The sequence below is a fragment of the Cebus imitator genome, unplaced genomic scaffold (assembly GCF_001604975.1).
Source record: "Cebus imitator isolate Cc_AM_T3 unplaced genomic scaffold, Cebus_imitator-1.0 Scaffold95, whole genome shotgun sequence".
Classification (NCBI taxonomy): Eukaryota; Metazoa; Chordata; class Mammalia; order Primates; family Cebidae; genus Cebus; species Cebus imitator.
The window spans coordinates 1,519,420-1,534,019 of record NW_016107410.1 but is presented as its reverse complement, the minus strand read 5'-3'; the positions used below and the strand labels follow the sequence as shown (position 1 = coordinate 1,534,019).

General features: G+C 33.3%; 1 protein-coding gene across 3 annotated transcripts in view; it reads left to right on the top strand.

Moving 5' to 3' along the window:
* The window catches only part of DPP10 (dipeptidyl peptidase like 10), a 1,448,345-nt gene that overhangs the window by 1,097,336 nt on the left and 336,409 nt on the right, over positions 1-14,600 (top strand). For all 3 annotated transcript variants that reach the window (XM_017536067.2, XM_017536066.2, XM_017536068.2), the window contains exon 4: positions 6,683-6,777. In XM_017536067.2, coding sequence (XP_017391556.1) covers positions 6,683-6,777 — 95 coding nt within the window. The remainder of the gene's footprint in view (positions 1-6,682; positions 6,778-14,600) is intronic.

The following is a 14,600-nucleotide window of genomic DNA, read 5'->3' as shown; positions in this document are numbered from 1 at the left end:
TTTGAGACAAAGTCTCGCTCTGTCGCCAGGCTGGAGTGCAATGGCACAATCTTGTGTCACTGCAACCTTGGCCTCCAGGGTTCAAGCGATTCTCCTGCCTTAACCTCCCAAGTAGCTGGGACTACAGGCTCGCACCACCACACTCAGCTAATTTTTGTATTTTTAGTAGAGACGGGATTTCACCATGTTGGCCAGGATGGTCTCGATCTCTTGATCTTGTGATCCACCCAACTCATCCTCCTAAAGTGCTGGGATTACAGGTGTGAACCACCTCGAATGGCCTACTTTTTTTTCTTCTTCTTTTTTAAATGTAAAGAACAATGTTCAGCATGAAAAGGACAAGTAACTGACAAGAGGAAACGGATCAAAGATATTTAAGAGCTTAAGAGCACATTCACTTGTTTATAAAACAGAGCTTCACTTTGCAAAGGAGAAAGTTCATCTCTTCCCAAACGTCTTGGGCTAAAAAGAGTGTGCATGGAATGAGATCTTGAAATAGAGATATAGGAAACTGAGGCCATTTCTAATGACCTCAGTTTTCTCAGGTAAATGTATGGAGCCTGGGGCTCTTTAAAATGTGAGGAAAGTTTTATATTGTTGTGAGTAGTGTTTTAGGAGAGTTGTATGAGGAGTCTACTGTGTTTTAATTATGAATAGCAAAATATTCTAGTTTTACCATTGATATATTCAATTAATGAATAAAATCTTAACTTGATATTTAACAAACCCTTCCTAGATTTATTTGAGCATTTCCTGTGATAGTCATTTAATTTTTTCCAGTTTTTATTTGTAATTGCTCAGCTTATTTATGGAGTATAGTTTCTCTTAAAACATGGAATGCTACAGAATTTTAATTGTAGATATATCAAAAATAGTTTTAAATGAAGATTATCTTTGGATGAAAATTTCTCAGAGAACTAATTCGCCAAGATTTTGTCTAATTTTTGAACTTTTCTCTTTCTCTATGTAGAGATAGATGATAGATTTGTTGATTGATTTAATTTTGAAACATTGATAGTGAATTATCATGTCAAAATTAAATGTATACTTACATTATTCGTTAGCAAGATGAACAGAAACCAACATGGTGACTTTATATTGATACACATGGAAGATGAATTTTGTCAACTTTACGCTTCTCAGAAGACTCATAGCATAACCTGTTAAGTAAAGCTGAGTTTATTAACTACAGTAGTCAAAAAAGACAACATTTTAAAAGAGTCAGAGTGTCCAGAAGGAGCGGATTAGGGGGAGATATGAATAGGTTTGGAAATCTGGGTTTGAGTAGATACAGCTGAACTTTCAATGTGAGGATCTGATTTTTGTTAGGCACATTTCAAGATGTAATAGCTTAGGATTGGTGAACACAGACAGGCAGGAATCTTGAAGTGAGTGGTTTGATAATTGAGCAGTTTACCCTATTTTAGAAGTGTAATGTTTCTAGAAACTAATTTTCAGCCATTTTTGAACAAAAAAAGTTTTTGTTCTTATTTACAGTGTTAAGTTCATGGGAAGAATGCCCTAGAACAAACAGTAAAATGATGTGAATGCAGGCTGTCTTTGTTCTTGGTCCTGATAGATAAGGTGGATGCAGATGTCTCAGTTCTTAATTTCAATACCACACTGAGAACTAAATCAACAATGGTAAATGCTTTATCATCTGCTCTGTGTGGAAGGGGTAAAAAATATAAGGTTGCATTTACCTGATAGATTTTAAACTAGAATACTGTGTTTTTCTTTTCATCAGCCAAATTATGGAAAAAAGAATTGGATAGAAATGACAGTAATGATAGTTAGGTATACTGCAGATTGAAGATACATGCTTGGTTCTCATGGTAGATAGGCCAGACAGTGATTCTATTCTGCTGTACATTTTTAAAAAAAAAAAAAAAAAAAACTAATTGAGTTGAATGTGTTTTCAGAATAATTGGCTCTTAACTGCCAATGAGCTGAAAAGAAGAAAAGATTATTTAATCAAAGCACCCTGTAGATACATAATGCCATGTTTTAAGAATGCTTCAAGTATACCTTCCTTAATCTTCCCATGTTAATGCACTTTAGTCATTGATCTGATTCACTCATATTTTATTACTTAATGTTAAACAAAATATATGGCACAACATTCAGAAATGTAGTTCCAGAATGACAGATCACTATTAATCTAGTAGATACTATTAGTCTAGTAATAGGAGTTTCAGAACTGGGAATTCCATGAGTGATTATAAATTAAACTGTAAAGTAGGATAAATTTGAGATCCAGAAGACCAGATTATAAAGAATAACAGCAAAAAAAAAAAAACAAAACAAAAAACAAGAAAATTGATAAGGGCAGATACTAGTTGCTTTTAAAATAATTCATGTAATATTAATTATTAAGCTAGAGCATTACATGTGAATTAAAAAGTTCATCCTATTAATGCAACTTTGAGAGACTAACAGTAAAATTTGCAGGAGTGCAGATCTAAAGGTATTTACAAATCTGAACTCTGTTGATTTTTCTCAAGCCCAAATAATTATCCAAGAAAATTGACTTTAAATAAATTAATGTTAACTTAGTCTTTATCTTTTTTTTTTCTTGAGATGGAGTCTTACTCTGTCACCCAGGCTGGAGTGCAGTGGTGTGATCTCGGCTCACTGCAACCTCCTCCTCCTAGGTTCAAGCAATTCTCCTTCTTCAGCCTCCCGTGTAGCTAGGATTACAGGTGTACGCCACCATGCCTGGCTAATTTTTGTATTTTTAGTAGAGACAGGGTTTCACCATATTGGCCAGGCTGTTCTTGAACTCCTGACCTTGTGATCTGCCCGCCTTGGCCTCCCAAAGTGTGGGGATTACAAGCGTGAGCCACCGCGCCTGGCCCTGTAGACTTTATCTTTTCAAACAAGCTTCACTTCCTTCTACTTTCGTTCCAAGGGAAATAATGACTAATTTTATTTCGACCACACCTAATAACAACCTATCACTCATTTAAGATTTTTCTTTCACCCTGAGGAACTATGGTGTCACAAATTTCTTTTTCTCTTCTCTTGACCAGGAATCACCCTTCATACTTAAAATGTTCTATGGCTTTTCTTTCTCGCTAATGCCACAGACCTCATCTCAATTTAAAATTCCACAGTGTGCTTGTGTAATCACCCAGTGATTTCTTCCTGTCCACTGCAAAAACCAGTTCACTGAGACCTTGGTATTGCAGTAAAGAAAGAGTTTAAGTAAAATGAGACTGGCCATGTGGGAGAACTGGAGTTATTATTCAATCACTTTTCCTGAAGTCTTGGAGATCTAGATTTTTCAAGGTGGGCATGGGACTAGGAAATGTTTGCTGCTGATTGATTGGGGGGATGCAATCATAAAAGTGTGGAAAGCTGTCCTCGTGTACTAAGCCTGCCTCTAAATGGGAGGTCACAGGACTGGTTGAGTTTTGCGTCCTGGTGAGGCCAGTCTGAAAATCATCTCAAAAGACCAACCGTAGGTTCTACAATAATGATGTTATCTACAAAAGCAACTGGGGGAATTACAAATCTTGTGACCTCTGGCCACATGACTTTTGAGCAGTGAAAGATTGTAGAAACAACAGCTACATTTTAGCAGAATTCAGGCTTTCATAATTTCAGTTTTAGTATTACAAGGGTGATTTCAACTCCTGAACAAGAAGGGGATGAGATTTATGGAGGGACTATTAATATTTTTGTTTCAAAGGTAAACTATAAACTATATTTCATACATGGTTAGTTTGACCAACATTCAAGAATGAGTGAAGGCAGCCAGCCTATGAGCCTAAAAGCAAGATGGAGTCAGCCAGCCATGTTAGATTTCTTTCACTATCATGATCTTTGCAAAGATGTTTTTGCCTGCCTCTTGGGAGAAAAACTACTTGTTAAGTGTTTTTGCTCTATTTTTCTCCATGATGCAATGGAAAAGAGAAATTTATTTTCTCTTAATTTTTTGAGAAAGTATTGTAGGGATGATTTTGTTAGGATATACTATTTGGCTCTTGCTAATCCAGGATGATATGTTCATCAAAATCCAGAAGTGGTCCAGAGATGAGAATATTTTAAAAAGTTCAAAGAGGGAATAGAAGTTAGAACTCAAAGTTGAGGTTGGACTATTGAGTGAGCAGGAGGACAGGAGGTCAAATCAACTGGCAAGAACAAATGAGCATTACAGATGATTGGTGTTGCAGTTGAGACATGATCATAAATATGGATGATGAATAAAAAGGAAAGAGAAGAGAGGAAAAGGGTATAAATCAAATAAACATTTATTGTTTATGTAAATCTACTATTTGTTCTACATCAATAGAATGGACAACAGGTAGGCTGGGTGCAGTGGCTCACGTCTGTAATCCCAGCACTTTGGGAGGTCAAGGCGGGTGGATCACGAGGTCAAAAGATCAAGACCATCCCGGCCAACATGGTAAAACCTTATCTCTACTAAAATTACAAAAATTAACTGGGTGTGGTGGTGTGCGCCTGTAGTTCCAGCTACTCAGGAGGCTAGGGCAGGAGAATTGCTTGAACCTGGGAGGCGGAGGTTTCAGTAAGCTGAGATTGTGCTACTACACTCCAGTGTGGTGACAGAGTGAGATTCCATCTTAAAAATAAGTAAATAAATAAATAAACAAAAAAGGACAACAGGTAAAGTTAATGATGAAACAAAAGCAAGAACTCAATTCCTTTTTAGCTGATAACAGAAGTTCAGAAGGTAATACAAGGCCTTAGTTTAGAGATCAGATAGAACTATCAGTTCATACAACCAGCCTCAGGGAGTAACTGGGAAATCCCTTCTTTATCTCCTTCCGTTCATCCTCGATTAAAAGGCCATTTGTGTTTCCCTATTTCCGTTCCAACATGTCACTGTTCCCATGTGACTAAGGTCAAGGAGAACTACTGGTCCTCTGTGTTATTTTTGACTCTAATAGGAGGACCATATTGGACTATGTCTTTTGAATTAGATACTGAAGAAAACAAACTTTAGTGTTGCTACTATTGCTTGCTTCTGGTCATATACACTGTAGGTATAACAATTAATAATATTTAAATAATGAGAGAAGGGGTCAGATAATCTTATTTGGCCAAAAGTGTCAGATACTTTTTCATGTGTTTTTGCTGATAATCTTCATAACTTCAAACTGGATAAAAATGTTATCATTTGAAAAAAGAACATATTCAAAACTACTTTTATGTGACTATCTTCTCTTTTACCTAATATATATATATAAATATATAATATAATATATATAAATATATTATCTTTTACCTTATATATATATATATATGTTAATCTTCATAACTCATCATCTAGTCCTTGTTTTCTAAGTTTTTAAGTGAAGACATTCAGTTTCTGAAAGAGTGTAACTTATATACATTCATTCACTATAAGTAGTGAATCTAATCTCTATTAATATCACCTTTCTTCCAAGAATGAGCAGGAGATTAGGGATGTGCAACACCATGGAAAAGGCTAGAATTAGATAAAACTGGTTAAAAATATTATCATTTGAAAAGAGAACATTTTCAAAACTACTTTTATGTGACTATCTCTCTTTTACCTATTATATATATATAATTATATATATATATATATGGTAAAAGGTAATATATTTACTTTCACCTTATATATATATATAATTAATATATATAATATATAAATCTATAAGGTAAAAGGTAATATATTTATGTATTGTATATATTAATTATACTATATATTAATATATGGTATATTTATATATATTATTAATTATATATATTTACCTAATATGTACATAATATATAAAAATATATTTACCTAATAGGTAAATATATCTCTATATTACCATTTACCTAATATATATTATATATATATAACATATATTACATATATATAGTCTTTTAATATAGAATATATATTATATATATATTAGGTAAAAGGTAATATACATATATATATATACACACATATATATATCCTAATATCCTGTCAGTTTTTCCTCAAGTTAGTATTCTCAGTCTGAGATGTTGTTTTAATTTTCTAACAAATATGGCTAAACTTACCTCAAAAATATGTAAAAGCAGTTATTTGAAAGAAAAGCAGTTATTTAAAAAGAAGACATAATTTTTCTAGAGTTGAAAAAGTTGATTTATTGATACAGTAGTAGCCTCAGAGATTTTGATCTGCAATTATGCAAACCATATAAAATACCACAGACAAAATCACAACCCAAAAGAAAATTCAAGAAGCTACATAGAAATGCAGTGGGGGTAGAAGAATTGGATCCATTAATAGGTCTGCATGAAGGTGATTCAATCTGAGGAGACTTAGAACTGTGAAGAGTTACAGTTGACTGACAGCACTATTAAGTTAAAATACTGGATCATCATCAGTAATGGCTTACTTGAGAGACTGGTGGCATTTCCCTTTGCCCATTTTTTGTCACCACAGAATGTGTAGCAGATTGCCTACATTTTAATTAATTTTCATTTGTTAAACCATGAAAATTAACCCCTTGTTCATTGCACAACAGACCATGTGTTAGGTGGGCTTTGTGATCTTTCAAGAGAATGAATGCCAAGTACAGAAATCTGCCTGGGTTATTGAAGGCTAAAAAAGATTGTTCTAATGTGTCTGTTTATTATGCATGTTTTCTCCCCTGCAGTTATATTACCTAGTCAATCTACTTGTCAATTGTTAATGTCTTTGTTGTTGCAGATACAGATGTGGTGTATAAAAGCGAGAATGGACATGTCATTAAACTGAATATAGAAACAAATGCTACCACATTATTATTGGAAAACACAACTTTTGTAAGTAATGAATAATTACTTTATGCATTTCAGTACTGTTTAGAAAGGTCTCTAGGTGTACATAACTTTCTATTCTTCAGCTCCAGCACTTGTAAACCATTTCAGGTAAAATGTTGAGGCTGGAATATTATGACAATTGGTAAATCTATTGATAGAAAATACCCTGTGACTGTCTGCTTCATTTTCTCCCCATTTACTCTTGTTAGTACTTGGAGAAATATTTCCATAAATAGTAGTTGCTTAGAAAAATACCTTTTCGCAATATTTTATATATCACATTAGTTATATAAATGCCAAGGTTAAAAAAAATGGTTAGTCTATCCTTATTTATTATTAACTTTCTTTTCTCCTTTACTTATTATTCTCTCTGACTTCTTTCTAGTTCTGTTGTTTTCGGGATCATATGGAAAGGCTTTCTAAAGCTGCTGTTCAGCTGAGGTTGATGTATTTTACTTTTAGAATTTACGATTTTATCAGTATCGTTTTACTTCTTTTGTATCACTGTTTAGCCAACATTGTTTAAATGACTAAATATATTTACATTGGTCATAATATGGGCTTTGTCTTTCTGAAAAATCTAGTACCCTAAGGTTAGGAGACTTAGCTATGTTTACCTATTTAGTAAGCGATAATGAATTACTATTGCAAATGTTGAAACACTAGCTACCCAACACCTATGAAAAATAGTACACAGTTATTTACTCACTATTTTATTGTAATTAAAGTTTCAATAGACTGCCAATTAGATGATTTCAGATAATACAGACAAAATATAGTACAAGGTCTCAGAAAAACCTCCATAAAATGAAATAAGCAAAACCATTGGCTACTTTAAAAAATGTATTCCTACCTGTACATTTAAAATAAACTTTTAATCTTCATATTTAGTATGAAATGGCCCTATGGAAGAGATGGACTAAAAACTTTCTGTTTAGTATTTTCATATATTAAGGAGAAAATGTCATTACAATTATTAAGTGATTATATATGTACATCCATTAGGCTAAATTTAACCAGCCAACTAATGTACATTAATAATGAGATCATCAGTGAGAAGAAAATAATGACATTTTTGTTTTTAAAGTAATTTACAGGGAATCAAAGAACAACTATTCTGTGTGCAACTCTTTATGTTATTCAAGGGATATTAAGGATATATACAGCAGATGGCTTACTTTCTAAGAGTGTGGATTTTCTTTTTTTTTTGTTTTGTTTTTTTGTTTTTTTGGAACAGAGTTTCGCTCTTGTTACCCAGGCTGGAGCGCAATGGCGCGATCTCGGCTCACCGCAACCTCCGCCTCCCGGGTTCGGGTTCAGGCATTTCTCCTGCCCCAGCCTCCTGAGTCGCTGGGATTACAGGCATGCGCCACCATGCCCAGCTAATTTTTTGTATTTTTAGTAGAGACGGGGTTTCACCATTTTGACCAGGATGGTCTCGATCTCTTGACCTTGTGATCCACCCGCCTCGGCCTCCCAATGTGCTGGGATTACAGGCTTGAGCCACCGCGCCCGGCCAAGAATGTGGATTTTCTTTGGGTGATAATACTAACCCTTATGGAGAATTTTAATAAAGAGCATAGAACAGTATTTACTATTTTTTCAGTGGATGGTTCTCTGGGATACCAGGAAAGGGGCTAGGAGAATCATTGAGAAATACTATAAATAGTGAAAAAGTAGCCCTTATTAAGAAGATAGGATAGGAGACAGAATTCAGGAATCGAAATGATGAGAAGGTATGATAATAATATACGGATTAAAGTAAGAATAAATGGATTTTCCATAAAATTAGTTTGGGAAACAAAAATTGAGTGCATTTTAATTTTTGCTTTCCTTTTTCATAAAGTAACATAATTTTTTGGAGCTTCTAGGCCCTCAATAGCCAAGCATTCTGGTTAGATATACTCAGTACACGAATTATTCTATTATGTGTCTGTGCCTTTTTAAATACTCTTTTACACAATTCAATGAAGTTTTCCCCCATCGCTAATTATGTTTTTGTTTTCCATTATTTATTCATTACTTTTTTAACCTTCCATGGTACATCAAAAAAAGAAAGCAAAACAAATACAACTTTTGGATTATTATTCCATTATCTCAATTCTTTTGTTGGTACTACACACCACCACCATCTCTTATCATTGTGGTTTTCTCCACGTGCTAATTAATGCTGTTTTATCTTTGTGCTTTGTGTTCTATCTTTTTAAATCCTTTTGAGTTTTCTTTCTGTTCTCCTCTATGTTGGCCATGACTCTTAATTACCACAGAGTCATATTTAGCAAATATTCTAATTTACTGCTCTTCTAAGATTCACAGGCTCCCTAAGGACTTTTATGTCACAACACAGATGATTAAGCAATTTGTAAGTCCGAGAGATATATACATTCACTATGGGGGGAGGGGTCAGGGGAGTGGAAGGTAGTATCAATTTGCACCAGTTACTCAAAACTGAGAACAAAAATAGGAATTACCATAATTCCAGATTATTTCAAAGGAGCTTATTGAATTGTTCTCTCCTAACTTCAAGATGGCCTTGTTTAATACAGTTATGTTTTTAAAGTTAACATTAGGTTAAAACCTGGATTTAATGTCTCTTCCCGGAAACTCTGTTGAAAAATATAGTTTATTGAAACTTATTGCTGTTTTTTTCTGTGAGCAATTATCATTATTTTAATTACAATAATAATTGATTGGATCAGATCAGTGTAGAAAACTTTGAAATGAAAGTATGACAAGTCTTTTGTGAAAATAAATATAATATACTATTGATAAAAATGTCATAACAGAATGGGCTGTTCTATAATAAGACATATTATGCTAAAATATGACTATAGATTTATTTTAAAAATTAAGATAATTTAACATCATATTATCACTTTTCAACTTAAACACATTTTAAATATGATTCCTGTGTACTTTTGGTTATGTAATTATGGTTAGCCGACTCTATGATTAAAATAAATATTGGGCATAGTTGTCGAAATAAAAAAATACTTTTTTAAATGAAATAATCGTGTTAAGGCATTCTTTTGGGTTGAAGGTAGGTGGATTTCTAATGAAAGGAGGAAGTTAAAGGTCATATAACTTTTGAATTAGAGGATGGGAAGTAAGTGATTTAGCCTCAAAATTGCTCTTTATAATTTCTAAGTGTTTGGAAATGTTATCTCTTAAAGCCAGAATTATTTCAAACAAAAGCTCATTCACGATGACATAATGAGGAAAGCGTTTCATAAGTATTAGCTGTACTCTTTTCACTGTTAGTAATTTGAATATAACCAGTGGCCTTGGCAGAAAATACCAGCAGCCAGAAATTGTTTTATCAAATCACTTTTTGAAATTAGAAAGGAGTTGTAAACATGAGTTCAAACCCCATGTGCTTAAGTATAGTTAAGATTTAAAAAATATTTATCTTGTTTGTTTCTTAAGACACAAGGTTTTGCTCTGTTGTCCAGGCTGGAATGCAGCTGTGATTTAAGCAATCATAGCTTACTGCAGCTTCAAACTCCTGGGCTCAAGCGAATCTCCTGCCTCAGCCTCCTGAGTAGTTAGGACCACAGGTGTCTGCCACCAGGCCCAGCTAATTTTTTTAATCATTTTTTTTTTTTTTTTTTTTTTTTAGCAATGGGGTATCACTGTGTTGCCTAGGTTCATCTTGAATTCCTGTCCTCAAGTGATTCCCCCTGCTGTGGCCTCCCAAAGCACTGGGTTTACAAGCATGAGTCGCAGAGCTTGGCCCCCTAAAATGTAATATATATCTTATGCATTAATATGAAAAGAAATAAGTGAGAGCCAAGAGCCTAATCTGAAATCTCTGAAACTCTATAAACCTATTTAAATATATTCTATTAAAAATAGCCATAGCACAGGGAAGAAATTCATATATGGCAGCAGAATGGTTCCAAGCAAAATGTTACATATTCTTTGCTCTGTTTATTTTTATATAGGCCATTATAAAATGGTAGGTTTGGAAAGAACTAAGGAAGATTCATTGATTTATCATGTATAGAGACAGTATCAGCTGGCTTGCATATCATCCTAGTGTTTTTGGTTTTATTTGTTTGTTGTTTTATTTGTTGTCCCATTGGGTATATGGAGGTGATAGATCCAACTCTGTGAAATCAAGAAATTCATTATTCAGTTTGCATTTGAGGAAATAGGTGTCTTATTAAAAACAACAACAACAATAACAAACACAGTAGAACAAATGAAGAATTACTGAATGAAGGCATCAAAAATTTCACCTCATAAGATTTGAGATGAGGAAAGACTGTCAGAACATTTAATTGTCCATGTGGCCTCACCTTACGGCTAATAGTAATGGATAATTTGTTAATTATTTGTAGGATTTGGTCTTATCAGTATCTGGTGGAATCCAAATAATGATGGACCTCAGTAATGTAACTAACACAGATTAATCAGTGAAGCCACTGGAACTGTACATATGAATGTTGTGTTTTGACGGTATTGTTTCTTTCTTTCTCTGGACCAGTGTTTCCTACTAGGGATGATTTTGCTCCGAGGAGACATTTGTCAGCTCTGGAGACATATTTGATTGTCCTGAATGGATATGAGGGGTTTACTGTGGCAATCTAGTGAGTAGAGGTCAGGAATGTGCATCCTACCATGCGCACGACAGCTCCTACAACAAGACTAATGTAGCCAGAAATCTCAGGAGTGTCAAGTTTGAGAAACTCTGTTCTAGACAGAGATACAAGAGAAATCATGTGATAATTAGAACACAGTTTTCTGAGGTAGGAGCAAAGTAGTGACTCTTAAATTGGTAATTTTAAGGAAGATCTTAAGTTGTGCCTTCCAGCTTTATTAGTTTCAGGTACTTTTCTTCTTTTTAAGGACAACCCTGCAAAGAAGACCAGCATGCCTGAGTAGGATCATTTGGCCTTGGCTCCCTCTCTTGTGGGTATTGCTGAGTATAAGATAAAAGTGTAACCCAGTTTTCTTATAATTTTTGGAGGATACTTCTGATCGAGACTTTTTTGTTCAGATAAGTTAGTATCACTTACTTGGCTAATGCCAACTTTGTTTTGACTAGGAAGCAATTGTTGCTTTTTAAGATAGAGAATAACTGATGGTTACTAGCAACTTCATCCAGCATGATTGTTTTCATTGGTGCATTGTCCTTATGAATAGTTGAATTTTATCATTATTTGCTTGGGCATCTCCTTCTCTTCAATGTAGCAGTTACCACTCCCTGTTGCCAGATACCTTCATATTTATCTTATTTTTATCATGCACTATGAAAATATTTAGATACTATATCCACAATATTTTTTAAATGATAATTATGTTTATTTAGGTAATTTCCAATTCAGCCATCAAAATAGGATGTAACATTGATGTACATTCAGGGAAACAAATGGAATAATACATGTTTCAGCAAAAATTGGACACTTTCTATATTTATTTAGGGAAGAAAACATTGAATCTACCATAGACATTTAGGCTCTTCAATATATTCTGTAAGTTAAATATATGTGAAAGTGAATTCCAGCATACTTTTAACAGTGGTGGTCATTAAAACAGGAAAATTAGAAAGAAAATTTGTGACCCTTACCCTGGAAGTGTACTCAGGCACTATTTTAATTAAAAGTGTGGGGAGAAATTGTCTTGCTGCCTCTATGTGTTTGCAAGTATGACAGGATTACCCTGCAGTTTCAAGCAGTTATTCATACAGTTCACCATAGGTTTAAAGGGCTAAAATTAACTACTACCTATTATTTTTTTTTACCCTAAAATACAATTGTGAAGGACCTACAAATTAGATTGTACTAACTAATTTATTTGTCAGGACAAAGAATCTCAGATGGTATGACCATTTTACTGTCAATAATGTTACTAATAAATCTACATCCATAGGCATTTAATTATTATGCATAGTGTTGAATGAGTAAGTCATCCTTGTAAACAAAATTATCAAATTAATATATAAGGAAAATTAAGTATCTAAGTAACATAAAAATAACATAAAATTGTTTCCTTCAGACAGGAATAAAATTATGACAAAAATAAATTAGATGACACTTGTTTAATTATATGAACTAGAGTTTGGTTCAATCTTGTCTGATAGTCTCTTTGGAGCTGGAAGTATCAGACAGGATGCTAGAAACCAACAGGCAGCTAGATTTATAACAATTGATTGCAATTGTTTTGGAATTTGGCTTCCTGAGAGGTCAGCTCCCTGACTTATATCCAGGACCAATCAGCCTATTTTGAGCAAGTGGAGGCTCTAGTTTCATGCATGTAAACATTTGTCGGATATTTCTGCCCTTCATTTTCTTTCTGAATAATTTTATATATTGCTGTCCTGCAGTCATGGAAAGCCAATTAGAAATTTTAAAAAATATTAGTCAAAGGATTCCAAGTTTCTGACAAAAGGAATAAGCTTTTGAGATACACAGCAGGGTGATCAGAGTTAATAATAGTGTATTGTATATTTTCAAATTACTAAGAGTAAATTTCAAATGTCTTACTATAAAAATATAAGTATGTGAGGTGATGAATATGTTAGTTTAATTATTCCACATTATGCCCATCCTTATATAGCAAAACATCACATTTTATCCCATAAATATATACAATTATAATTTATAAATTAAAAACAATATTTATAAAAAGAAATTTTATAAAATAAATCACTCAGTGTTTTATTAATTTGTGATATAACAATAAAACAAAATACATTTTGAAGAAATATTTTAAGCTTTTGAAGTTGATAATATAAAAATAGTTTTTCCCCTCTTTTGATCTTTCAGAATATTTCAGTCTACACAGCTTTGGTGATGCAGAACTATGCATTGCTAAAGCTTCTGCAGCCTATTCATACTCACAGAATACAGATTTTTAATAGTATATTGGAAATATATTAAATTAGTACTTTAGCTTGCTTGTGAAACATGCATGAGCATTCCAGGAAGTTCAAGTTTTGGTATACATTAAATAATAATGACAGCTTATTATAGAGCTAGAAAGCATTCTCCCTGTCTCCTACGTCAGTTTAAATTAAAAAAAATTAAAAACAACTGAGAACCAGAGAAATAAAGAGACTTGCTCAACATATATAAGTGTAGTCTTCAGACTAGAGCAAACATTTCTTGACTCCTAATCCAGTGTTGTTTTTAATATTACTACCTGGGAATTCCATTCAAAATACCTTTTAAAGGAATGTAAAAATAAATAACAATCCTTTAGTATTTTATATATATAAAATTTGTATGTGTATTTGTGGATTTTTTTACGTAAACCTTCTAGGAAAGATGCTTGAATTAAATATATGTATGTTTATATGTATTTATGCATATGCTCACAATACAGATACATATCTATATATAGATATATTTATATATGCAAGTATTGATTTCTATATTCTATCAACCAATCCATCGATCTATCCATACTAACAGATAATCAGGAACAAAAGATTATATAGTGAGTATAAAAGAGGAAAGCTGTAAGTGTGGTTTACATGGCTTTTGTTGCCTTAACTTGTCTGAAGTCATCATATTTGTTTTTAACATATTTTAAATATTGTGATGACTGTAATCTGTGTTGTCATCCATTTCATCCAGAATTTTTCAATTCTTGTTGAAATACTACTGCCTTGTGAATAAAGGGAAACAACCTTGAGTGCATTACACACACACACACACACACTCTCTCTCTCTCTCTCTCTCTCTCTCTCTCTCTCTCTCACACACACACTACCACCACCAAGCAAGCAGCACCTGTTATTATGAACTACTACTATTCTTCTCTTCTTTCCCCTGATGTATCTGGCTGAAATAATCTAGTTTATGTCTGAATTGCTTCTG